At 39.4% G+C, this 26,344-nt stretch overlaps 1 protein-coding gene across 3 annotated transcripts in view; it reads right to left on the bottom strand.

Annotated features, from left to right (window-relative positions):
• TENM1 (teneurin transmembrane protein 1) overlaps positions 1–26,344 on the bottom strand; it is a 596,847-nt gene that overhangs the window by 149,240 nt on the left and 421,263 nt on the right. For all 3 annotated transcript variants that reach the window (XM_023756535.1, XM_023756543.1, XM_023756550.1), the window contains exons 15-16: positions 22,240–22,456; positions 4,504–4,623 (exon numbers count right to left, since the gene is read on the bottom strand). In XM_023756535.1, the coding sequence (XP_023612303.1) occupies positions 4,504–4,623; positions 22,240–22,456 (337 nt within the window). The remainder of the gene's footprint in view (positions 1–4,503; positions 4,624–22,239; positions 22,457–26,344) is intronic.

Below are 26,344 nucleotides of genomic sequence, written 5' to 3'. Positions count from 1 at the left end.
CTTTTCAGTGAAGTAGCTGTAATATTAGGGCAGTTTCCAAAAAGAGGATTTGAAGAACTGCATTAGCTATAGAAAATAATCTAGGTTTGAACTAAAAAAAGAAAATCCAAACCGCTTATGGTTATGGTTTAAGACAGAGAGGCTGAATTTATGATAATACAGGAGCAGTTTAAGGCAAGTATAGTGGGGAAAATCCAACATAACTTGCCAAGAGACCTTTCCTCTAGTTCACATTCTACATTGATTTAACTCTATGCCCTTGGGCAAGTTTATTTGCTTCACCCAAATCTTAGTTCTTGACTCTTTTAAACTGAAGTGCTTATTTATTTGAAAACAAACACAAGCAGCAACAACAAAAATACAAAATAAACTATCTAAGCAAGAACATATGTCCCTGGGAATTATTCCCTACGTCTAGAAAGATTAAGCAGACAGGGCAAGCTTCTTGTTTTTCAGGAAGAATGTGATTTTGGCTTCATCTGCACCTGGGTTCAAATCCCAGCTCTGCCATGTTAACTTTGTGTCTTTGGGCTAGTTATTTAACATCCATGAGTGTCAGTTTCCTCATTAGTAAAGTGGGCTAACATGATCTATCACTCAGCTACTACTGTAAATGAGTAAATGGCATAAAGACAAGAATTAAGCCCTGGCCAGTGTGGCTCAGTCATTTGGACACTGGTCGGTCCATGCACTGAAAGGCTACCAGTTTACCAGTCAGAACACATGCCTGGGTTGTGGGCTAGCCAATCAATATTTCTCTCTTTCTCTCTCCCTCTCCCTTTCATTCTCTCTAAAAATCAATTAAGAAATATTTTTAAAAAGTCAAGAGTCAAGCATATATAGGAGAATCAGAGGGAACCCTCTCTTCATCTTATGAAGTATTCCAAACAAAGTTTTTGAGACCTTTAGTGCTTCTCAAGAATCACCTATTTGGCTTGTCACTAGCTCAAATATTTATAGTTTTCTTCAACACTTAACTGAGCACCTGCTCTCTAAGTTGAAGGTGGTAAATCATAGAAGATAAGAGCCAGATTACTTGGGTTCAATTTTTGGGCTCTACCTTATTAGCTGTGTTAATTTGGATAAGTCATCTCATCTGCAAGTGGGGAGGATGATAATAATGATTTTTAGCTCATAAAGTTGTTGTGAGGATGAAACAATGACATTCATGTAAATGCCTGGCATAGAGTAGATACTCATACATATTTGTTTCTCTTTTAGAATTGCCTTTTTTACTTTTCTGATCCTTCGGTGCCTCCCAATCTGCATTATCTATTCTTACTTTTAGAGGGCCGTGTGTCCACTCCCATCCTTCCCTCTGTTTTTTATATATCACTTTGGTCCCATGATCTAGACTTTTTCTGTTTCTCTAGGGAAAGTTGTTAATTAATTGGTGCAAATGGATGATGATGGGGGTAATTATTTCCAAATCCCACATAACATATTTGCATTTAACGGGGTTTTTGAGAGAGTCAATAGCTTAATCAAAAGAAGTGATCTTTTTGGTGGGAACTACAGGCACAGAAGCAGACCAGTGGGATTGAGAATTGGAGACATAGGGTCTTGCATATCTGATCTTATCTTGCATGTCACACTCTGACCTAATAGGTATCTAAATGCTAATCTCAGCCTTTCTATAATCCTTTTTGCCCTCAGGTCTAGCTTCCTTATGATATGCTGCTTCTGAAATGTACTTACTCGATCTGAGGTAGCAATAAGCAGAGACATATAAATGGAAACTCTCATCAGATTGTCACTTTATGTCCAAGAGATGACAACGGGACAGTCTGGTTGGCATTTGGGAAACATATTTTGAATGCTGACACCCTTTGTGGAGCCTGAGGGAAGAGTTATAGCCAGAGGGGACTCTGGCTAGTATCTGTCATCTACATAAACTTACAGTGAGCTCAGGGAAGAGGGTCTTGGCATTTTATTTAAAACTAAAAACACAAAAAATGTCCCTCTTTAATATTTTTCTATAAATTGGAACAAATTGTTAGGCTTTTTAGACATCAAGTTTCTTTTATGTTCTCTTGTGAATATCAAACAATTCACTGAAAACTTTGTACACAAGCTAAAAAAACTGAGGGCCCATCAGTTTTCCACGAGCAGTCAAATGTCCCTGAGGGCATAGTCTTTTTAAAGCAATAATCCATTTCTCATTTTCTGGAACATACTGGTGAGGGAGAGGTCAGTTTTGTGTACCAGCTACTGGTGAGTGAACTAGTGAAATTCCATCATTCAATCTAATTGGGAGAAGGATCCATTTGAATTACTAATGAGCCAATTATGGAATATATGAAAGGAAATTCAGTTTGTATTGTTCATGTATACAGACATAAGCAATATATATGTGTGAGTGTGTATAGCATGTATGTGTGTGTGTGTGTGTATACACACATTACACACACACACACACACACACACACGTGACCCAGTGCATGGATTCATGGACATTGAAAGGAAATTAATTAGAAGGTGGCCAGTGGGGTGGGACTGGGCGAGAAGGGCTGTACACGCCTGGAGCCAACCTCCCGTGGTCCCTTCCCGGCGTCTGTGGAGTGAGCAGGGTCCCTCCCGCTAGTGGGGTTCCTCGGCCTGGCCTGTGGGGATCAGGTGAAATTGGCTCTCCAACATCCCCCGAGGGGCCCTGGAGTGCAAGAGGGCACTCTGCAAAGTTGCTGTCGTACAGGGTGTGGAAAGCAAATGCAAGTGTGCAGTAAACCAGATTCGGGATTGACAGTGCCCCAGCAATAACATAACCCACGGCCAAAGGTGGAATTATGAGGCCCCTCGAGGAAGGAATCAGGCTCCCTCCTCTCTGGTTTCGGGATGTGTCACCTGAGAACCCCGCTGCCAAGTCACTGCAGCTTGGCAGCTCCTGCATTGAGCGTCTGCCCCCTGGTGGTCAGTGTGCATCATAGCAACTGGTGGGATGGTTGGACCCTTAGCATATTAGCCTTTTATATATATGCTGGAGGCCCGGTGCACAAAATTAGTGCATGGGGTGGGGGGGTCCCTCAGCCTGGCCTGTGCCCTCTCGCAGTCCAGGACCCCTCGCTCCTTAACACTCGCCTGCTCGCTGCTCCTTACCACTTAGTTTGCTGATTCTTAATGCTGCCATGGACGTGGGAGAGGCTCCCACCACTGCCGCTGTGTTTGCCAGCAGTGAGCCCGGCTTCTGACTGAGCAGTGCTCCTCCTGTGGGAGCACACTGACCACCAGGGGGCAGCTCTGCATTAAACATCTTCCCCCTGGTGGTCAGCGCACATCATAGCAAGTGGTCATTCTGGTCCATTCTAGTTGTTCCACCTTAACGGTTGCTTAGGCTTTTAATATATATATATATATATTTTTTTTTCAGACTACCTGCATCCAGAGTAGCTCTGCTGAACTTGTTACAATGAATAGATGGCTAGTTAATAATATTATAATTTATATAAAAATCCATATGACTAGCTGTTTTCTTATATAGGTTAAAATTCTTCCTTATTATCTTCTTTAACTAATTTTTATAAGCATTTTCTTGACAAGCAGTTGAAAACTAAATTCAGTTAGCCCAAGTTGAACAATTAACAACTCCAGAGTGGTTTGGAATTGATTGTAAGTTCTTGAAATGAGATAGTTTCTCACACTGTAATAAAGCTCCAAGCCAACTGGCCTCTTTATGTGAGTACTGAAGTGGCTTGTCATGAGTATGACATTTTAAGGGTAGCCACCTGGAGACTTAGGGTACCTCAAAATCATTATTACAATGTTCCTGAGCATCATAAATAGATACTTTTGGATGCATGGTTCTATTGGCTCAACTATTCTAATAAATGTCTGTCTAAACAACAGCAACAAAAATGTTTTTGTGAGCAAATCCATTTCAAGGAAGAAAAGATTTTCCCTAGTGGTTGTGCTTCCCAAGTCTCAGAGAACCTTGAGAAGCCCTTAGAGAGCAGCTTTGTGGTTGGAGCTTAAGGTTAAATCACTATGGTTATATAGATACCAAAGGCAATTGGTTAGGCTGACCGTGCTTGTCAACCAGTTTCAGCCATTAACAAAATAAGCAGTCTAGGAAGGACACATTTTTTAAAAAGTCTTAATGTCTTTGAATTGTATACTTTTGGGAGAAACATTTTGGATACATTTATTTCTAAAATATTTTGAGGCTGTCACGGAAGAACAGCCTACGTGGTCCATGGCTCCCTCTTTACTACCTGCATCGCCTCACTGAATGTTGAAGCTGGCTTTATAAATGGAATTAGATGAAGGCTAGAAAACTTTTCACATGATCAGGGTTTCAAGAAGATTTGAGAGTATGAGTACAGGATTAGAAGAGAAATTTGGTTTGATTTAGGTGGGGAATAGAGGAGATAAATATCACCAAGGACTTTTCAAGATACAGCCAGAAGAAAGATGGGCTTACAAGCATTACATCCCCTGAGGCCTGGTTTTACTCATGTTTAGAAGTCAGTATTTGGCCCCCATCAATGATCAGAAGCAATATTGACCTACCTTCCATCTTGCCGGCTGATGGTAAACCCATAATCACTGTGGTGCAAGAAACTAACATTCACGCCTACTAGAGGGGTTCCATCTACCGCCACCACTTGGCCTCGAATCACACAAGCACGCCTGTAACACAAAATCAAAGACAAATATAAAAGCATGTTGAAACCAGAGTCTAGAAGCCAAGTTGGAGAAACTTTGGAAAACACAGTCAAGTATAACAAAGAAAACAATTTCACCAACTAGTAGTAACTACTAATAACATGTTGGGGAGGGTGTGTGTATCATTTTCACCCACCAAAATTGGGATTATGCTCAGTATAGTTCTGTATACAGATATTATTAAGTTAATAGTATATTATTAACACTGTTTAATGTAATAAGAAATTACTTAATATAGCTTTTTGTTATTATATAAAATAGCCTTAAATTAATATTTCTTAACTTGTTTAAGCCATTCCCTATTTTAGGACATTTTGTTGTTTTTTGATTTTTTCTGCATTGAATTTCTTATTATTTCCTTGGGAGACAGTCTTAGCTGTGGAGGATATTTTTGTTATTAAAATTAATTATATTATTTAATATATAATACATTGTAGATATGACTGAAATCCCTGCTGACCACCTCCATCTTAGTTCCTGCTCTTCTCCCCAGAAGTAATCAGCAGTATCACTTTGTTATGTGCATTTTCTATGCATTTACATACACAGGTGTGAACATTTTTAAGCCTCTTGGTACATATTGCCAATTAGCTTTACTGGAATAGCAATTTTCTATAATAACTAAGCAGACTTAGTTGGGTAAATTTTAAGAGTTAAAGTCTGCAAAAGAGACTTGGTCTCTGACTATAGTACCCTATTTCTCTTGCCTAATTGACATAAAATATTTCAGGAGGGTTTTCCTTTAAACAAATGTGTTTCATACTTACCCAAGAATGGGATTCCATTAAACTAATTCTTAAACCAGGTCTGTCTCCAAGAGGCACAGTCCACTAAACCAAGTACACTTTCGGCTCTAGCTTGGCCAACAAGTTGTAACAAATTTCAGTATCTTGGTAGTTAGGAGAGCCAAGGGGCAAATCGCAACAAAGATTTTTCCCTGCTCCACTGTTATTGGGGGATAGCAGGTGATGGCAGGGAGTTTTTCACTGGAGTTCAATCCTAGTTTTGGCAGCTGAGCACTAGAATGTACATTTTTCTAGCTGGAGCTGGTAGGGTTAAGGAAGTCTGTGCAAGGTCAATGGTTTTTCCTGGCATCGATGTCAGATTTTTCACCAAGTGGGATACAGGGTATCCAGGGAAGCTAAATCTTGGGTTAAAAGGAGCCATGTTGCCCTGACCAGTGTTGCTCAGTGGATTGGAGCCTTGTCCCATAGACCTGGGGTTGGTGGATTCGGTTCAAGGTTGGGGCATGTGCCTGGGTTGCTGCGGGTTCCATCTGCTGTTGGGATGCTTATAGGAGGAGCTGATTTCTCTCTCTCTCTCTCTCTCTCTCTCTCTCTCTCTCTCTCTCTCTCTCTCTCTCCTTCCTGCCAAGATCAATTAAAAAAGGGCACATGTTATTTGGGCAAATATGGCTTTCCAATTAACCATAATTTCATCCTGGCATTATACATTATTTGACCAGAATCAGCAATTCAAGGCCATGTATCTAAAGACTCATGGCCACATAGATCATTTGCGTGAGAGAAAAAAAAAATCTCTGAAAAACCAGCCAAAACTTGTTTTATATGCGACAGCTAATAAACTTCACTAGTAAAGTCTATTGCAATCAAAGGAATTAGATATGTTATATGTATAGGATTTATCCTGATTACCTAAGGCCTTCCCACAACACAAACTACACACCATTAAGTATTACACAGGGTAAGCTAGTATAATTGTTGCTGTAAGTGTTTTTGTATATTGAGCTCGTAGACCCAAATTCCTAGTTCTGATGTAGATCAGTGGGTTTCTGTCCAATGAGCTATCCATTTAATGAATTCTTTATGCCATGGTTCTGAATGGCATGGTAATGGCATATTGACACTTGCTTTGCCTTGTCTGATCCCCCCAGTGTCTTTTGGGAAGATATTGAAATACCATTTGTTCTAATAGAGAAGACAGTTGAAAGTCATTGAATTCTGGATTTTGAACTAATCCTGAGCGATCTGGTCCCATTTCTAAGTTCTATGTAACAAGAAATGAAAATAAAAGGAGGATTCTAGTTATACTAGTAGACGGTAACATTTTATAAAGCAAAATTTAACAAGTTGGGTATAAATTAAGTATAAACAAGCTGAGAAAACCTCCTGCAAAGTATATAGGAATTGGAGCCAGAGGGGCTGAGAAGAGACTGTATGTTACTGAGGCCAAACCAGTTGAAAATCTGTTAAACATTGTTTCCTGAGCCCTAAGTGCTGATGGCTTTTTGGGGGGTGTGGTGGGACGTAATTTTTTGGGGGGTGTAGTGGGACGTAATTGTGCACTTGCCAAGGCTCTACCAATTAACAAGGTGGCCTTTGCAACAATAATGCATACCTAGGTAGTAGCTGATTCCCTATTGGCAAGATAATTCTACCCTTGCTCATTTTATTTGTTCACATTAATCTAGACATTGTGTCTTCCCACAGCTGTATTAGGCTCAATTATTTTTTTTATTTTGTCAAGCCTAGTTGGCATTATTTGCTCATATTTTATGACAGATACAGACCTCTTTTCTTTGCTGCTCTTTTATTTCCTATACAGCTTATATTTATGAAGGACCAGGCTGGTGAGTGAAAGTCTCATAAAAGTCATCATTAGTCTGTGCATTTCTCTTGTATTCCTCTCTCCCTTCATTCAGTATCTCATTCTGAGTAGACTTGTCTTTAGACTCTTTTGCTCTTTAGTATTCATCGTATTTTATGAAGCACACAGATTTGTGTGATAACAACTCATCAAAGTCATCATTATTCAAGACATTGCTACCTGTTCTTCTTCTCATTCATTTCTCTCTTCATCAGTCATAAATAATGTGCAGACTTATCTTTTAACTCCCCTACTTTTTTATTCCTCATATATTATGATCCACATCAACTCACAGCATATGATAAAGGCCCATAAAACTTATTATTTTACATTTATCAGCATTGAACTCTCTTTGTAATGTACTAGATTTTAAATGTTTTAAGATTCTCTGTATCTTGCTGCATTTGCTCCCATTATTTACATACTCCATGTCATCCATTTTTCACAAGAATAACTCTTAGCTCCTTTTATTTCTGGATTACTAGTACTTACCACAATCTTTGACCAACATCAGTCATCCTGCGTCAGTGTAATTTATCTAAATTTTGGGACAGTATTAAACTATTCTTTTTACATTTGCAGTAATCTTGTCACTGCATGTAGAAACCCGGGGAAAATTCTTCTCAGGCAAACTCTCCATTTCAAACAGAAAGCTTGAGTTCACTTGCTTCCCCAGGCTACTCCAGCCTCAGATGACCACCAGAGAACCTTCATACATATTCTTGGCAAGTATGGTGCATTGTGCCACTTATTCAGCTCAACTGCCATTTTGTGAACTCCCAGCTTCTGAACTCAATTTTCTTCACAATTGTGAATATGCTTTATTTTTCCTGATTGACACAGGCGCTAAAATATAATAACCTCATTTATATATTCTGTTCAGATTATGCTTCTCATATCCAAGGCAGCTTGTATAATTCATCTTTTTCCTAGGTTAGATCCTTGCTGAGTACTGAGGGGTGCATGGTGAGGGGCCTGGCTTTGGTAGTTCCACAATCATGCTTTCTGTGCTATTCATCATTACAATTGTGGCACATCCCTGTCACCTCTCCCAGAGAGTCTCTGTATCCTTTAAATTGTCATCTCAATGAGGCAGCCATACTTGGCATGTCCTTCATCTCTCTTGGGGAAACATCTTGAGCTCTTAAAGTTTTGCCACATCAAACTAGCCTCAACATGAGTCTGAATCCTTCAAGGAACTGTTGTTATTCTGAAACTTTTTCAATTAAATAACACACAGGACTCTACTGGACTTTTCAAAACAGATGATAGAAGCTACTGTCTGGGCTGTCATGGAGGGGGCCCTGCACATGTATATTGCAGGTAAGTGCTCAGTGTGACTGTCTTTTTTGTTGGTGTGTGTATGTCACATACTCTGAATGCTATTCCATCTTTGCCTGGGGTTTTCCTTCTTTGATTCAGACATGGGTGAGATGCTTTGCTTTCCTGGAAGCTTTGAAAAGAAGAAACTCTCCCTGCTGTTGTGGGTTACAGCACGTGAACTTGAACTTAGATGGACATGCCCAATGTGACTTTAAAAACATGTATGGGGCGGGGGGGAAATCACCCCTCACAAGTGTCTCTTTTCCTGTTCTCTGGAGAATACAGGCTGCTGCCAAACTGTCTACTTGCTGTCATTATGCTAAAGCAACAACCCCAAAGGAATTGCTTCTCCCTTTACTTAAATGCTGAATCCTCTTGGTGTTTGGAGCTTGGTCTGAAGAACAGGGAATCATGGGAAATGCAAGTCAGACTACACTTTACTGAGAGCATTACTTAAACTAACAAGCTGCTTGTTAGACAGTTTTGATGCAAAAGGTCTAATTTATTCCGTATTTGCTATTTTCATAGCACAGTCAACTTATTCCCAGTCTTCAATAAACTCTTGGTTCCATTCTCCTCTTCCCTTATTTGTTGTCTTTTGTCTTCCTTCGTCAAATTTCCAATATTCATTCAATACCTCAGGCAAAAACATTAACCTCAAGCACAAAAGTTGGGTTGAAAAACAAGGCTGAAAACTAAATTGCTGAAAGAAGATGTAATTTACTGCATTGTGTTTCTGATTAGAATCTTTCTTAAGGAAATGAGGCTCAGGACTGGGAAAGTTATAGCTATTTGATTTTGTTGCTAACATGAGCATAAGCAACTTTTGAAGGGTAACATATAAATTGGAGACCTGGCCAGCAGGGGATCTAGCATCAGGTGGGCAGGTTAGGTGGTTTTCTCCATGGGGAATAGATGAACTCCTTTCCATAGGTGACAGCTCTGGTCAAGAGTTAGCAATGAGAAAGACTGGGCTGGGAGAAGCCACACGAATCCTCTGCTCACTAGTGTTGGAATCCTGCCCTGAAAATTCCTCTATGAGCTGTCAGTTGGTTCAAGTCTCCAAGGAACAGAAACCTGTTGCAGAGCGGGTGTGGTTTGATGGTTCTCCTGACATCTTCTCCTGCTGGATTCTTAGAGTCAGAGTTGTAGATTGTGCTATTTGGACTAAAGCATTGCTGCTTCAGGTCGCTATTAGAATGCAAATACCTGAATGGTTGGGGCAAAGGGCTTAAGCTGTCCTCTTATCCCCTGCCAAAATGCAATGAATTAAGACTCTTCTCTTGAGTGTAATTTTGGGACTGTGGTGCTGGTCCTCAGTCCTTCCTATTTATCTTTCTCTCATACGGACCACTGGTTCTCAAACTTAATCCTGCACCAGATCACCTGGAAGGCTTGATAAAACAGACTGCTGCCCCAACCCAGCGTTTCTAAATTTGGGCACCACTGCTTTACGGAAAGCAAGACCAGTACATAGTTAGTCAATTCAAATGTATGAACTGAGGAGGGAGGCAGGGGACGTAAACCATATAAAGGTAGACAAGTCACCAACTGGTTCACAGTCTTACCATTATGCAATCTGTGAAGAATGACTTTTTAACTCTTCATACACACTCTGGGAAACGGTTTGCAAAACTGTAGTTTGGAGAGTCATGTTGAAACTGTCATGACAAAGTGGCAGTTGGACTAAAAGAAGAACTGTAGGGTCTGTTGAAATCCAGTGATTATAAAATGAAAAGATGTTTTAACCTGATTTGTCTGTCCCAAATAAGTGTCAATTTCTTCCTCACCCTTATTATTCTCATTAGATAGTGCCCGTATCTGTGTTATTGCACTTGGCATAGCCTGTCTTGGGTAAGAGTTCTGTATCTGTCTGTCCTCCCTATTAGATAGTCTATGGCAAGGACTGTGTGATTTTCCTCTCTGCATCCTTCCCAGTGTCTGGTGTACACACTGCGTGCTCAAGAAAGCTTCAGAGAATTTCCACTCAAATATTTTTTATATGAAGTTGTAAGATACTTGCCACCTACCCTCATGGCACTGCTTCAAGGGTTTCAGAGACTACTTTGAGGTTCCTATGTGACAGATGCTTACAGTTCAGTTATTAGAAGCCAGCATTCTGGGTTGTGTATTATGACTTTCTCATCATAAGAGTTTTGTTTGATAACTGACTACTTCAGGGAATTAAATAGTACCACTGTGACTCAGAGGAATGAATGAATAGTCCTCCTCAAATGCTTTATTTATGAACACTAACCCCATTATTCCTTTATATGTTACCATATAATGATGATTTGATATTTCATAATTTATATACATTTGAGGTTTCTCATATTCAGATATTTGAGGGGTTTCCACACAACAGATACTGGTTTTTTTTTTTTAACATACGCTATCTAAGCTATTACTGCACCATGAAAACATTTCATGTTATAGCATAAACCTGTTTTCTATGTTCTGAAAATGCGAATGCAGTGAATGTTCTTATGCAAACCCAATAAAGTCTCATTAGTTTTTAGTTAAATAGAGCAGGCTGATTTAATCCTACTCAGTTGGTCACTAGCCCAAATAAATAATACCTACCAAATAGGTGACATTAAAAGCAGCTGGGAGCATTACCCATCAACATTCTAGGGCTCTGGGACAGGTGGTGCTATTGAAAATGCAGATAGCTTTTTAAGCAGAATTATTTTCCTCATGGCTAGTGATGTTTCAAGTAAAACAAAATGGGGGCACTCACCCTGAGGTAGGGTGGCTATTTTCCCATCTGCCCTGGTAATTGCTTGTCAAAAGTAGGCTTGCTTTGGATGCCTGAGATCCCCAAAGTAATGGGAAAAAGATCAAGTGTTTTGAAGCAATAAGAAAACTGACGACACAGTCACATTTTCAGGACTAAGTGCCAGTTTGTTTCATTTGGACACATGTTTATTTTTGTCCAGAATTTGAATCCTGAAATATTTGTCCTGTAAGCCCTTGCAACTCTTAAACAGTCTCAAGTTTTTGTTTTTTGGTTCTTTCTTTTTTAAAAAATTTGTTTTGCTTTTGTCTGCTTTACACATTACTCAGATGGTTTATCTTTGTAATCAGCCTTATGGGGATTTATTAACCTCATTAACCTATCCTGTCACTTCTGTGTGAATCTGCCCTTCCAATAACGGGATAGTCATTAAATGTAGGGAAAGTCTGTGCTGTTGGCTGTAGCCTGGCCATGGATGACTGTTACCTTCACAGAGGAAAAAAGGTGGCCTAGCTCTGTCCACACTGCTTCTAGCTCTGGCTTGCTAGTAATAAATGTTGTGACTTTTCCTAAGAAATGAAATTGTTCTTGCTGTCATCTGTGCCTTATAGAAAGTTCTTCTCTATCTTATCCTCAACCACCTCACAAAGATGCCATAACCAAAAAGTTACCCAATAAAAAGATTGCCTTTTGAACTCACTTTTTAAATTATATTCAATTATGCACCCTGATAATTATTACGTACTAGAGGCCTGGTGCACAAAAATTTGTGCACTCGGGGGGGTCCCTCAGCCTGGCCTGTGCCCTCTCGCAGTCTGGGACCCCTCAGGGGATGTCCACCTGCTGGCTTAGGCCCGCTTCCCGGGGGAATGGGCCTAAGCTGGCAGTCAGACATCCCTCTGGCAGCCCGGGAGCCCTCGGGGGATGTCCACTTACCAGCGGGGAGCAGGCCTAAGCTGCATTCGGACATCCTTAGCGCTGCTGAGGATGCGGGAGAGGCTCCTGCCACCACCCCTGTGCTGGCAGCCGTCAGCCTGGCTTGTGGCTGAGCAGAGCTCCCCCTGTGGGAGCACACTGACCACCAGGGGGCAGCTCCTGCATTGAGTGTCTGCCCCCTGGTGGTCAGTGTGTGTCCTAGTGACCAGTCATTCCCAGTTGTTCTGCTGTTAGGGTCAATTTGCATATTACCTTTTTATTATATAGGGTATATAATATATATGTATATATTTGTGTAAATGTTTAGTAGGCACTTATGAGTTAGGTGCTGTGTCAGGCAATTTCTGTATCTTATTTCATTTAATATCAACATAATCCTGAGTAGGTACAACTATTAGCCCTGTTTTAAAAATGAGAAACAGATTCAGAGAGGTTAAAAAATTGCTCGAGATAACACAGCTAAGTAGTTGGTGGAGTGTTGGAGGGCTCTTGAGCTGACCTGGACCCTAAAGGGCTTGACCCGTAAATAGATCTTTCTTAAGGTGTGAAAAATGTGGGCACAAATGAAAAGAAAGTGCTCACCTACAAAGATGTTGCTATCCAGAGGACATAATTTCTTGTAGACATTTACCAATTGCTGAGCACTTTCTATGTGCAGGGTGTGTAGTGGAGGGAGATGAGCTACAACTCAGTCTTTCTCCTCAAACATGAATTAATTCTGCCCTCTCTAGGGATGCATTTAGATGATAGAACCAGCTAGAGACACTGCAAGCAAACAATATGGCTAAGAAGTAGGTGGTAAGGATTTGAGCCTTTGGTATTTTAAACCTAAATGAGCAGGAAGATTGATAAAATATTAGACAATATTTGTTCACACTGAGATAATATGTAGATAGCTACCGGTATTACTCATCACAATTATTAAGCATCTCAGAATAGCTGAGTTTCAAAATATCACAAATAAGCACTTGAACAGCTTTTTGAATATTTGTGCTCTGATTTCTTTTTTTATTCTTTGCTTAAGAGCATCTGCAAAGAACTGAAAGTCACACATTCTTTCTTTTTGGTACCTTTAGGTATTGACTGATGATTTCAGGAGCTAGTCAGCACTATAAATCTTAGAACCTTCAGCACTTTGTAATTTTTCAAATGTGTCTTGAACATGGGCTTCCTGAACTTTAGCATTAGACAAAACAATTGTCTGAAAATCAGAAGATCCCGTCTTCATACACGTAATACCTTTCATATAAATGAGATCAAAGTGCTTTATGAGCAGGTAGCAACCATCTCACTTCCCACTTAGGACAACTGCATAAATGAAAAGCAAAGGCAGTTGCTCAGGCAAAGCAACATGGGAACACAAATAGAATCACAAGGAAACATGGCTGAAACAAGCCACACTTGGATTCATTTTCCAAATGTGGGCAGGTCATGTGCAGTGCATCCCTTTAGAAAGAAAGGTGAACACAAGATAGATTTATGGATGCTGATGCCTTAGACAGAGCTTCCCCAAGTCCTTGTTTTATTCTATGTATTCAGCAATTGTTGCAGTGTGTGTTTATCAACCCCTCGTTGTGTACCTGGTATAATGTATTCCACATTCCTAGATGAAAAGTACACAAAAATCTGCCACTAGCAAATAGACTTGGAGGTCCTTAACTAACTGATTTAGGAAAGAGTTAAACACAAAGCATACAGATTCACATCTGTACCTCAGCAAAATTACAAAGATTATGTTGTAGACCTTCTGGGGGTTACCTGTACACAGATGAAACTGTTAGTTCCATGAATGCTTGAATACTATAATAACATTATGTTTCCTTATAAATATTCTTTTATTACCTCTTCTCTTTCATCATTCCAAATCAGTAAATGGTTTCTATATATCTGACCTCTTTTAGGTTTCACACTAATTGATGAAGGGCTGCTAGTTTTCTTTTTCTTTTCATGACTAACAGTCTAGGGATGTTGCTGATTTCTCTTTTTAGAGGTTGCTCAGTTTGTCTGAGGTATTCAAGTTTTTTCAATGCAGTTCTGGAAGATAGGCAACCCATCCATTTACCAGGAAAATCTAGTACAGTAATCAGCATGTAGTAATTCCTTGAAAGGTTTGCCTCACCTTCCATTTCACACAATGCCATGGAGTCTTAATTCAGTGAGCACCTAAAAGTCACTGCCAGTCTGCGGCTTGTGTGACAATCTATTGCATAAGGGCCCAGGGGGCAGTCATGCCAAGATCATCTAACATCTAGATTGAATGCTATGAGGTCTCTGCTCTAGTGTCACCTCCCAGAGAGGCTTGCCTAGACCACTCTGTCTAAAATGGTCATTCTTTGTACCTACATATTCTTTAAAAAAAAAAATATATATATATATATATATATATATATATATATATATATATTGATTTTAGATAGAGAGGAAGGGAGGGCGATAGAGAGATAGAAACATCAATGAGAGAGAGAAACCTCAATCGGCTTCTTCCTGCACGCCCCCTACTGGGGATCAAGCCTGCAACCCAGGCATGTGTCCTCACTGTGACCCCCCGGTTCATGGGTCGACACTCAACCACTGGGCCACAATGGCCGGGCCCTAAGTGTTCTTTATCTCACTTGACAGAACTACCTGACATTTGCCTTTTTCATTATTGTCAGTCTTCCTCCGTGGACTATATGGGGAAGGCACTTTGTCAGCTGGAGCCCAGAGCCTAGGGCAGTGCCTACCACTGGATGAATAAATGAACCAAGTAAACACTGGAATGTTCATAAATCTCAAGAGTGAAAAAATTAATCTTCTCCAATGTACATTATCTTGATAGAAATGGTCAGATCTATCATTATAAATGATGCCAAAGCAACGTTAGTAGAAATTTTTTTATTGTGGTAAATGGGAATTTTTTAAATGATCATGTGTTTTTTTTCCTTGAATTCATCTTTCTAATAAAAAACATTTTAAATTGTAGAAAAAATTATGTATAGCCCCAAATGTCAAAGGGTGAGACTTCTTGCAAACAGTTATGCTCCTCACTGTCTAGATAAGCTTTGTATTTTTTCTTGAAAGTCATCAATAATCTCCTGTGTGTGTCAATTTTAGCAGCACTCACATGAGTCAATTAGTTCCATCTCTGAGTTACTGCTGAGAACGTCCAGGTCAGTCTCACTTCTGTAATTGTTCAATGACTTTGTCTCATTTGCTGGAATGCCTCTTGTCTTACAGTCATTTAGGTTGCCTGACTGCCTTCATCAGAACAGTTGAACTTGAGATCCCTTAGCTGATTAACTCTAAGCTCCCTTAGAAACCTGATATTCCATAATTCACAGAATTTATTGCAATCTGTAATTAATTTTATTATTTATGTATTTACTTGATGTTTTGACTCTCCTCCACTAGATGTAAGGGGAGTTCTATGAATACGGGAACTCTGTTTCTTTTGTTTACCCCCATCTGCAGTTCCTGGCACAAAATGGGTACTCAAGAACTATTTGTTGAATAAATGGCTGAATACATATCCTCATCACTTTATAAAAAATGAGTTAAGATCAGAATATTATATTACATTAGGGATAGCAGAGGACTTTGGTATCTCCTTTAGAGGGAGTTAAAGTCCTCAGTTACTCGGAAAATACTAACATTTTAATAAAATACATATTTTTTTAAACCAGTAATTAGTATCTGTCTAGTATGGTCATTCTAAATGCTAATCTCTATATTTGAGATCAGCAGCAGGGCTTGGTGGGGTTGGGCAAAGGGGAGGGAGATGGGGACATCTGTAATAGTGTCAACAATAAAAATAAAGTAAAAAAAAGATCAGCAGCTTCTGCAGCAATCACCATCTTCTTGCAACCTTCCCCATAACCCCAGTCTGATTCAATAACTCATTTTGCTATTCACAAGATTTAAAATGGTATAAATTCCCAGCTCAACTAAATGCAGAAAAGCATGTTTTATTAAACAAGTTGTGGTAAGTAATTATGGCTGTTACCAGGTATCATGAATAATCAGGAGAGTGAATCAAGATTTTATTATTGAGTGGGGTATAATAAAGGAGGGGAAGGCTTGGGTAAGTAAAGAGTTTGCCAAGACTTTCATGCTGAAGGCGCTTGCAGTGCCTCAATTTGTTTGGGCACTTGTTTTTGTTTTCTTCATGAGACAGAATAATGTCACATACCACAGTGAGCCAGTTAACAGCAGTCTTCCTATTGATTTCCTGATATTGCTCTTTATTTTATAATTTTTTTCTCAGTTCTAAATTTTGATTATCTAGCCCACTGAAGGCAGAGAGGATTATTGATGCTTATACAAAGTTATAAATGATGTCAATTATGGGCAGGCTCTGACAGTGCTGACATGCCTCATAAATTAACAAAAAAAGAATACTTTCTTAACGTTGTATAATCACTTCATCTTTTAGGAATTGTTCCTACACTATTTGGGGGACAGTAATCTTTTAAAATTTATTTTTCTTATATTTTTCTTGCTTTCAGAGAGGTAGGGAGAGGGAGAGAGAGAAACATCAATGATGAGAGAGAATCATTGATCGGCTGCCTCCTGCACATTCCCTACTGGGGATCAAGCCCGCAACCCAGGCAAGTGCCCTGACTGGGAATCAAACCGTGATATCCTAGATCCTAGGTCGACGCTCAACCACTGAGCCATGCCAGCTAGACTGGAGAACAGTAATCTTACCTTTAGTCTGGTTGCACATTTCAAAATTGACTTATTTGATGTCCTAATGTCATCTTTGTGTTCTAGGCAACCAAAATGATTCTTTCCTTAGCAAATATGAGAAGGGCACTTCAATATCACTACAACTAAGCCACTCACTTACTCATTCCTTTTTTTCACCTGCTTTTTGCCAGGTACTGTTTTAGGATCTGGGGATACAGTAGCATGGTAGATTAAAGATAGCCACAAATCCTTTGATACTTCTGTCATCAAGAGGTGGGATTTAGGTCCCTTTATTTTAATCTGGGCAAGCTCTGTGACTGCTTTGTCTAACAGTATATTGCACAACTATGACTCTTAAAACTTCTGGACTCAGGCCTTAAGAGACTTGCATCTTCCATTTCCTATCTCTTGGTATACTCCCTCTTAGAACCCTGATCCACAGTGTAAAAGCTCTGACAAACCCAATCCAGGCTGTCCTGCCAATATGAAGCCCAAGTAATAAGTTTGTGTGTGGAAAGAGAGATTCCTGACTGCTGTTCATCTGTTCCAGCCCCTAGCCCACTCCCAGCTATATGAGTTATCCCAGCTGAGAGTCCAAATCTCCTGGAGAAAAGACAAGCCATCCTAGTTATACCCTATCTGAATTTCTGACCCATAGAATCATAAAATACAATAATAAAAATTGTCTTATTCCATTATGTTTTAGTTTGCTACACAGTGATAGGTAATCAAAACAAGGAAAGAACAAATCAGACTTGGTCCTTGTCCTCAGAGAACTTAAGATTATCACAGTTAAAACAATTCAGAGCTAATATTGTACATCCCAGTGTGGTGTAAGAAATTGAAATACAGCAGCTTAATAGAAACTAGGTAGAAGAAACCTAGCATCTTGTTTATCCTCTTTGTTGTGTACCCTATTAACAGTGCTATTATGTGCCTAGTGCTATACTGAGTCTGGTCCCAACTCTAGAACTTTTCAACTAAGGGTAGGCATTCTACCAGGAGTGGGCACAGGAGGCTGCCACAATTGCACCCAGCAGCATTGCTGCAAATGTTCAGATTTTTAAATTGTTCTTAAAACTTATTCTAAGTGATAAACATAATAGTCAAATATTTCTCAACATACACATCCTTCTCATGGAAAGTGAGCATTTTGCTTTTATTATGGTGGGACCTAGATTATGTGAAATCATGACTGATGGGATGGAAGATGCTATAGGTTAAAATCCACTGCCCTGGGGGAGCTTATTAGTGTAAGATGTGAGGCAGAGTGTATAGCGACTTATTCACGAGGTGTACATAAGCATCCCAGTAAACTAAGAGGGGAAATATTGTTTCATTGATGTGTTTTCTAGTTCATGTTCAGTAATAACTTTTTTCTCTCTTTAAACCAACATAGTAAAGTTTCAAAAATTCAGTAAAAAGTTAAGGTTAGATTTTAAAAGACTCTCAGGGAAATAGATCAGAAAAAAAACACAAATAAATACTAGAGGTCTTTCCAAGGAATTCTATAGAAGCTCTGTAGTCCAGAGGTTACAAACTCAAATGCTATCAGGGCCAGGCATGACACTGAAAGTGAGGGAAGTGAGTCAGGTGTCAAGACAGTGAATGGTGACTAGAGAGGCATATCCCATCCAATCCGGAGGGGAGCTTGCTCTCAGCTCAGAGCACCTATGCCATGTCCATGGGCCCAGAGATGCAAACTTTGTAAGTTTTCTAGACAAGCAAGACATTCCAATTTTTTCTATTAGATTTCCTAATTCTAAATGTTGGGCCAAATGAAATACATCTGTGGGCTGATATTAAGCAATCTCTGATGTAGACACTTGACATGGATTGATGTGGATATCGGCCTCTCATAGCTACAAAACAGACAAATGAGTTTGGCCAGACCTTGCTGTCAGTGGTTGCAGTAACCCTGGTAAGATTTTGTTTTTTAAACGCACCTCTCCATTAGTGATGGCGAGTGAAATGTCTGGCTTTGCAAATTACTGCTGTCACTTAGTTTAATGTACTCTTGTTTTTACATATTTATAAAAACCTTTTACATTATTAATAGTGATTAAATGCTTAGACACTGAAGATCAATAATGCTTCTGTTCACCTATTTACATTATTAAAAAGTAATAAGTCATACAGAGCACGCAGAATATGTGGTTTACTTTGTAGTCATGTTTGGACGAGACTGAAAAAAAGAAAGGCTACCGGGTAAAATGTATTTAGCAAAAACGGTAATTGAGTTGGGCTCGTTAGAGACTCCACTGTGGGCAGGGTGCATGTTCACAGTTACAATGCACCATCATGGGGCACAGGGGCACACATTCCATGTGCTTCACATGCCAATGCAGCAAATTCAGAACAAGAAAGTCTAGTCTCACTTGGATGCACAAGGCTGAACAGTTATTTAACCTTTTTGTGTCCTTGCCACCGTGTTTAGCTCCAAAGCCTTTTAATGGTGGCAACACTCAACAGCGAGTCATCTGCATGGGTCATGTTTTGCCAGTAGGCAAATGAGCCCCTTGGCACTGCTTTCTTCATCTGCCTACCCAGCTATCTTTCAATTACATGGCAAAAGCAAAAACGCAGAGTGGTTCACCTGATTATGGCACATAAGTGTTCTACAGCAGTTAGAGGAGAGCCACTCCACAGTCAGGGATGAATAAGGGCCGTAAGTCCTTTTAAGGTCATCAGCTATCCTAGCCTTCTAGGTAGCCAAAGTGGCTCAGCCTAGTGGTTTAGAGTCAGCTCTAAGTATCAGTCTGCTTGGGTTCAAATGTTAACTATGACACTTATTGGTTGTAACCTGGGGCAAAAGACATAATTGACATCTCAGTTCTTGTTGTCTCACCTGACATGTGGGGATAATAACAGTGTCTACCATATAGGGCTTTTGTACGATTCAATGAGATAACACACGTTAAAACTTAGTACAAGACCTGACACATAGTAAGTGCTCAATAAAAATTTCCATGTAGCAAAAGACCCACTTTACCAGTCATTCAATTGTGTTCTTCTACCAAGAGGAAGTTCATTAGCACAGGTTTGAAGTTTATAAATAATGTCATTAAAATGTATTAGATTGAACTGGGTTTTTAAACATCACTTGGTTTCTAAGTTTCTTGTGTCGACACAGATGCCATTTGTCTAGTATACATTTGATCTAAGCCACCAGGTTTATTTAAGGACAAATTGAAATTAGGCAGTTGTGGTATAACGGAAAGGTTACAAGAGTTGTTACAATCCAAACTTACTGGCTGTGTGGTGTTGGGCAAGTTATTTAATCTCTCTGAACCTTAGTTTCCTCATATGTAAAATACACCAATACAGATACCTACTTCACAGATATATTGTGATGTTAGAAAATAATGTATGTTTGAGTGCTCTGCAAACTCTATGTACTATGTAGATGTAAGAGCTTGTGACAATGATTATTTATATCTGTGATCAGAGTTGGATTTATTATTTTATCCAGAGTAACACGGCATGTGCTGATTTTTAGAGGAAATATAGTTAGATTGTGTGTCCTCAACTATTTCCCTTGAAAAAGGCCCATACCTTTTCTGACAGATTAGATGTGTCTGTAATAACCGAGACCACTGGATGGAGGAGACCTGCCATTCTGAATTCAAATGTGACTTGCAGAGCCAAATGATAACTTGGAACATTTAACGAAAGAATGAGGAAAACTCATCAAACCAGGAGGGCATTAACCACCACAAGTAATAGGTTTGTTCACTTGGTGAGCGGCTGCTGAGCACCACTGAAGCATGAATCTGAACAGCAGGGGTTGAAGTTTCTTCTCACTTTTCTAAGTTTATTGCTCAAACGCCCTGCTCTGGGTTACAATGACTTGTCTCTTGTCTCTCTCAGGTCCTGACTTTCTCACTTTACTTGAGTTCAGTGAGTCTTTTAATTTAGCACCATGTCATGAAGGTTGTTATTTCTTTTTGGACTGACTTCTCTATACATGGAGAAAGCCACAGAGTTGATGACTTAACATGACTTTACATAGGGAAATGGGAATAATGGCTGTTTTTTGTTCCCTTTGTTCCTCTGGTATACAAGAAATAAATCTCCACTAACTAAATAATTACTTTGACTGTAGCCCATTCAAAAGTTACCCCAGAGTTATCAAGTTGGGAGAAATGCTTCCCAATGGGAATGACTAAGTATCTTGGCAAAGGCAAGCTTTGACTAGATCACCTGGAAGAAAAGGCCTTTATTGCGATGCACTAGCATTTGGGTTTTCGGTTCTGCCAGAGACCTAAAAGGTCAGAATGTCATAATAATAAAAATAATGAATAAGATTTACGTTTCAATAACAGTTATAGTACACAATCTGTGGGAAGAACACTCAGTATTTTAAATTTGCATGCACATGATACCCCCCCTTTTTCTTCTGTGTGTAGGTCTAAAGTGAGTTTTAATTTCCTTATATTGTCACTGGTTTCAATATAACCTCTTGACTGAGTTTTTCTTGGGGACTGACACCATCCACTAGGACGCAACTGAGTGGGTGAGGTGCAGACTGAAGCTCCTGGACAAATAGTTTCCATGTTTATTTTTTAAGCTCCTGTTTGCAATAGTCTAGAAGCTAGTGAAATATCAGCTTGTGGCATGAACAAAGAAGGACAAATATAAGAGACCAGAAATGTTGACTTCAGTGACTTACTTATAACTCGTGTTAATGAGTAAAATATGTCATTGCTGAAGATGAAGCAGAGAATAACAATGAGCAAATTCATGTTATTACACTTCAAATAAGTAAGCAATTAAAAAAAACTTTCTTCACCTAACGGGTTGGACTTTGGTCTCAGATCTTGAGTGACAACTCATGCATTTGAGCTTTCATAGAAGACAGATTTTCACAAGTCTTGCATTTCACGTTAGGAAGTCCAATTCACCCAATTCTTTCATATGGAAAAATTTACACATGGAATAAAACTTAAAGTTTAGCTGTTGAAATTCAAGAAGCTTTCAGGGATCAATCCAGAAGCTAAATAGTGAATTTGCAAATTATACTTCCATCTGTTTTTTTTTTTGTCATTAAAAGACCCATTCACTACAATTAATACACAACACAAGTGTGCGTGTGTGTGTGCCTATCTTTTATGATTTAGAATCTCTAGAAATGAGTTCTCTCCATTAACTAATCAGTAAGGGCGTGAACATTCCAGGTAAGCCTAAAAAATAACAATGTGGACTGGGTGGAATGGGAAGTAACCCGATCTTTAGAAAATATCTTCCTTTCACATTTCAGGGAAAACATGACCACTGTTCATTAAAGAATAAAATAAATACACATATACCTGCTGTCGAATGAAATCTCTGGAGGAATGACATGAGTACTGTCCTTGCCAATGAGGAATTTGATTCGATCATAGAAGAGTCTTGAAGTATGCTGAGAGAATAGGGGTTGGCTTTGCTGAATGAGGTCAAGAGGGTCTGGTGAGCCCTGACAGAGAGGACTTATGTAACAGTTGCTTTGTTGACAACAATCAGGGTCCACACAGTCGGTCAAACCATCTGGAAAAAAAGTGTTGAAATGTAGCTTAAAAAGAAGCAACATAGTTTAAAATCGGCACAAATGGAGAAAAATCTGAATACAGTCAAGGATAACTGTCCATATATGAGTTCAGAATCTATTAAATCCACATTTCTCATGAATTATCACTCATTCTGAGTTTATACGGCACATCAGTAAAATTCAAATTATTTTGTTCATAACTTTTTCTTTCTTGATTTCTCTAGCATTTGTGGGCTGTATTATTACATTGTTTAGCATTTGGATAGAGTAGTCTGTGAGATAGCACTCTTTGGAAGTTTCCTTTTCCTCAGCAAGACCATCCTCCAGGCTAGCAACTCTCTCTTATAATTATTCTGAATTTCTAACACCATGTACAAGCATGAGCACACAATTAACAAATTCTCACTAACTTGAATTTGTTTTGTTTTGTTTTTAAAAGAAAGGAAGGGAGATGGAGAGACAGAAACAACGATGTGAGAGAGCAACACCAATTGGTTCCTCACATAAAGACCTCAACTGGGGATCAAACCTGCCACCTGGGTATGTGCCCTGATTGGGAATCAAACCGGAGACAGTTTGGTGCACAGGACAATGCTCCAACTGGGTCACACCAGCCAGGGCAATTTATTGGTATTTTAAAAAATGTTCCCAATGTTTTATCAACTAGTAATTCAAAATAGAAATTTGTATTCCCATGTGGATTCTTCCTGAATCCACATTTATTCCAAGAAAAAAATCACATAGAGGCTTTATTCTTTGGTAGAGGAAGGACGAGGGGCACAGGGGTTACGGGAGGAGGGGAGACCATGGAGAATCTAATAGGTACAAAACACTGCATCAGGTGCTTGGGAAAGCAAAGAGTTTTATAAAACACCTCTTTTCCTGTTTCCAGGAGCTCAAAGCCTAGTAGGAGAAATAGGTGTCTAAAACAGCTGGCTTATACTAGTTTAAAATGCAGGGAGTGTTGTAAGAGAGTTGCACACAAAGAGAAAGGGTCAGAGTGATTAACAGCATATGGACACTTCATTCCACACCCAATAAGAAAAAAAAATTAAAGTCCTTCCAAGGTCCTCAAAGCAGACAAGTGGCCCTAATTTAGATGTTTAACAAGAGTAAATATAGAGATGCTAATCTTCTTGGCTTGTAGTAGAATAGGGAGGCTCAGGCAGAGCAGTGGCTCCTTAGGCTGCTGAGGAAAGTTACTGGCACTGGTTCCATGCAGCTCTTGTGCTTGCTCTCACTTCCTGACAGGCCTGCTCCCGCCAAGCTGGAGGGGGATGTACCACAGCTGGGGGCAATGAAAGCCAGGAACACCAAGAGTAGGTGGTTGGAACAATAGCCTTAGGGCACCCAGCAAATATTTTTCCCCACATGAGGTCCTTTCAAATTCCATGTACCACAGACACTACTTTGATTTAAAATGCAGTTTGCTTCTTTCTTGCCATCCCTGTTTGTTCAGTGTACTTCTGCCCTGATTTCCACTTCTCTGCATACATATTTCTCTTTCACTGATGACAACTGTGGATTTGTTTCAATAAGAAGTCCCCTTCTTCTCTCCTTTCTCCCCACATTCAGCAAATTATATTAACAGATTTTCTATAGATTTCAGATGTCACTACCACCTCTCTCACCAATCTGTTGTTCTCAGTCTCCTATTAGCACATTACCTCTTAACTCTGCTAATTAAACATCTGCATGCACTGAAAAGCTGGCAAAAATATCAGGCTGATTAAAAGAGTTCTCTGATGATTGGAATTGGTGCACAAAATACTACACAATGAAAAGCTGCCTTTCGAAGGGCAGTCACTTTTATCTTTCAATTTGTAACAAATGCACTAGCAATAATCAGATTGGACATTCACAGGTTTCAACCTGTCAACCACACAATTCTAACTTATTTTTGAAAAGAAATAGATTTGAAATAAATAGCAATGCCCAAATGATTTTCAAAACTGGGCTCTAAACTAAACACAAAGCCAATTCAAAAATGGGACTCACATTCTCATCTAGTTATGTGCTATAAATTCCAAGCTAATGTTTCATATTAAGTAATTGCCTATTACACAGGGCCGACCCTCTAAGACCTCTGTTTTCTGAGAGAACAGTGAGACTTCTGTTAAATGTAGGAAGGCCACACCACAAGCAAGCAGACCAATAAAGGCATGTAACCTGCAAATAATAATTCATAGGTAAGCCCAGTACATGGGCAAAGACCTACTTGCCAATTATCACATTGGATAACAGCCCATAAAGTATGTCTAGACTGTTACAAAGAAGTGCAAATGACAGTCACACTGCATGTGTGGGCTTCTTTTTTCCTTTTGGCTATTAACGGTTCTTTTATTGTTCTGAAATAGAAGCGGTGGCACCCTCCTGACAGCCAGGCTCAGGGCATCAGATATGGGCATATCAAATGTTCATTTATTTTGCTTTTAGGGCCTGTTCCCTTTAAAGGAATAAAAATAAAAGCTAGCAAAAAAGAGGGTGGTTAAATTGTCTTGAAGGACTAAACATGGCATTCCCTGATCCTAGCTTTGCCACAACCAGTGAGGACTATGTCAGTTGGCTCAATTGGGGCTGATAAAGATCAAGGACACTGGTTTCTTCTGTAGGTGATCAAGTCATTCACTATTAAACTTGTACCTGCTACAAGTACACCCTTGGTTGAAAATGCAGGGATTGAGCAAGGGGAAAAACCCATATTTTCCTAATCCTTAAAGTGAATTTTATTTTATTTTTTAAAACTATATTTTTAGTGATTTCAGAGAGGAAGGGAGAAGGAGAGAGATATAGAAACATCAATGATAAGACAGAATCATTGACTGGCTGTCTCCTGCATACCCCCACTGGGGATCGAGCCGAAACCTGGGCATATGCCCTGACCAGGAATTGAACCGTGACCTCCTGGTACATAGATCGATGCTCAACCACTGAGCCACACTGGTTGGGCCTTAAAGTGAATTTTAAAATATACATGTTTTCAGGAACAGCACTCACATTATCGACTTGATAAAAATGGACAGCTATTTCATGGTATGGTATCCAAAAGGATTTAGAAACATGTACAAATTTGTTATTATTTGCCAGATATGACACTAGTTACTTCCACATGTATTATTTCAACTAATCTTTGCAAAAACACTGTTAGGTAGACATTCGCATTTCCATTTTACAAATAAAGGAGGAAAGGCTAAATGTGGTTGCACAGTTGGAAGAAATATGGGAGTCATATCACACCCAGTGTATTGACTGTAAATCACCTATTCCACATCAGCATTTAAGCAATATTGCAAGTACTGAGCTAGGCTGTAAGACTTCTAAGCACCTGACTAATTAATATAGGTATTTAGAACATATGAAGTGGCTGAGATCAAAGAACCAGACTATTCTGATTCTGCCTAATCTTGACTGTGCCACTTACAATCTATAGGATTCTGGACAAATCAGTTCAACTCTTGAATTCTCTTATAGAGGAGTTTCCTCATCTCTAAGATGGGGATAATATAAATGCCCACCCTATAGAGTTGTTGTACTAATCGCATGCTATGATAATTATAAAGGCCTTAGCATAGTGTTTAGTATGTAGCTAGCATTCTTGATAAATGTTAGCTATTGCCATTAACAAATTTCTAGACTGTGCAGACTAAAAAGGAGTCTAGGGATAGTGTCCCAGGGGTAGATGCCAATGGTCTGCAGTGGCAGCTTAAAATGTTCAGACTCACTTTTATTGAAGTTGTTTTATCACTGGCCAGACAGCAATTAACATCTGTGTAGCATATTCAATTCGCTGGGATGTGTTTATTTTGTGAACTCTGCTTGGATAGGTTGTCAAATAGGCAGGATCCTAAGTGGCTCTGAATAGATACTAATGCCACAGTAAATATTCT

This window comes from Myotis lucifugus, unplaced genomic scaffold (genome assembly GCF_000147115.1).
Source record: "Myotis lucifugus unplaced genomic scaffold, Myoluc2.0 scaffold_2, whole genome shotgun sequence".
In the NCBI taxonomy this organism is placed as follows: Eukaryota; Metazoa; Chordata; class Mammalia; order Chiroptera; family Vespertilionidae; genus Myotis; species Myotis lucifugus.
Note: the sequence above shows the minus strand (reverse complement) of the source record. Positions and strands in the feature narration are given on the sequence as shown.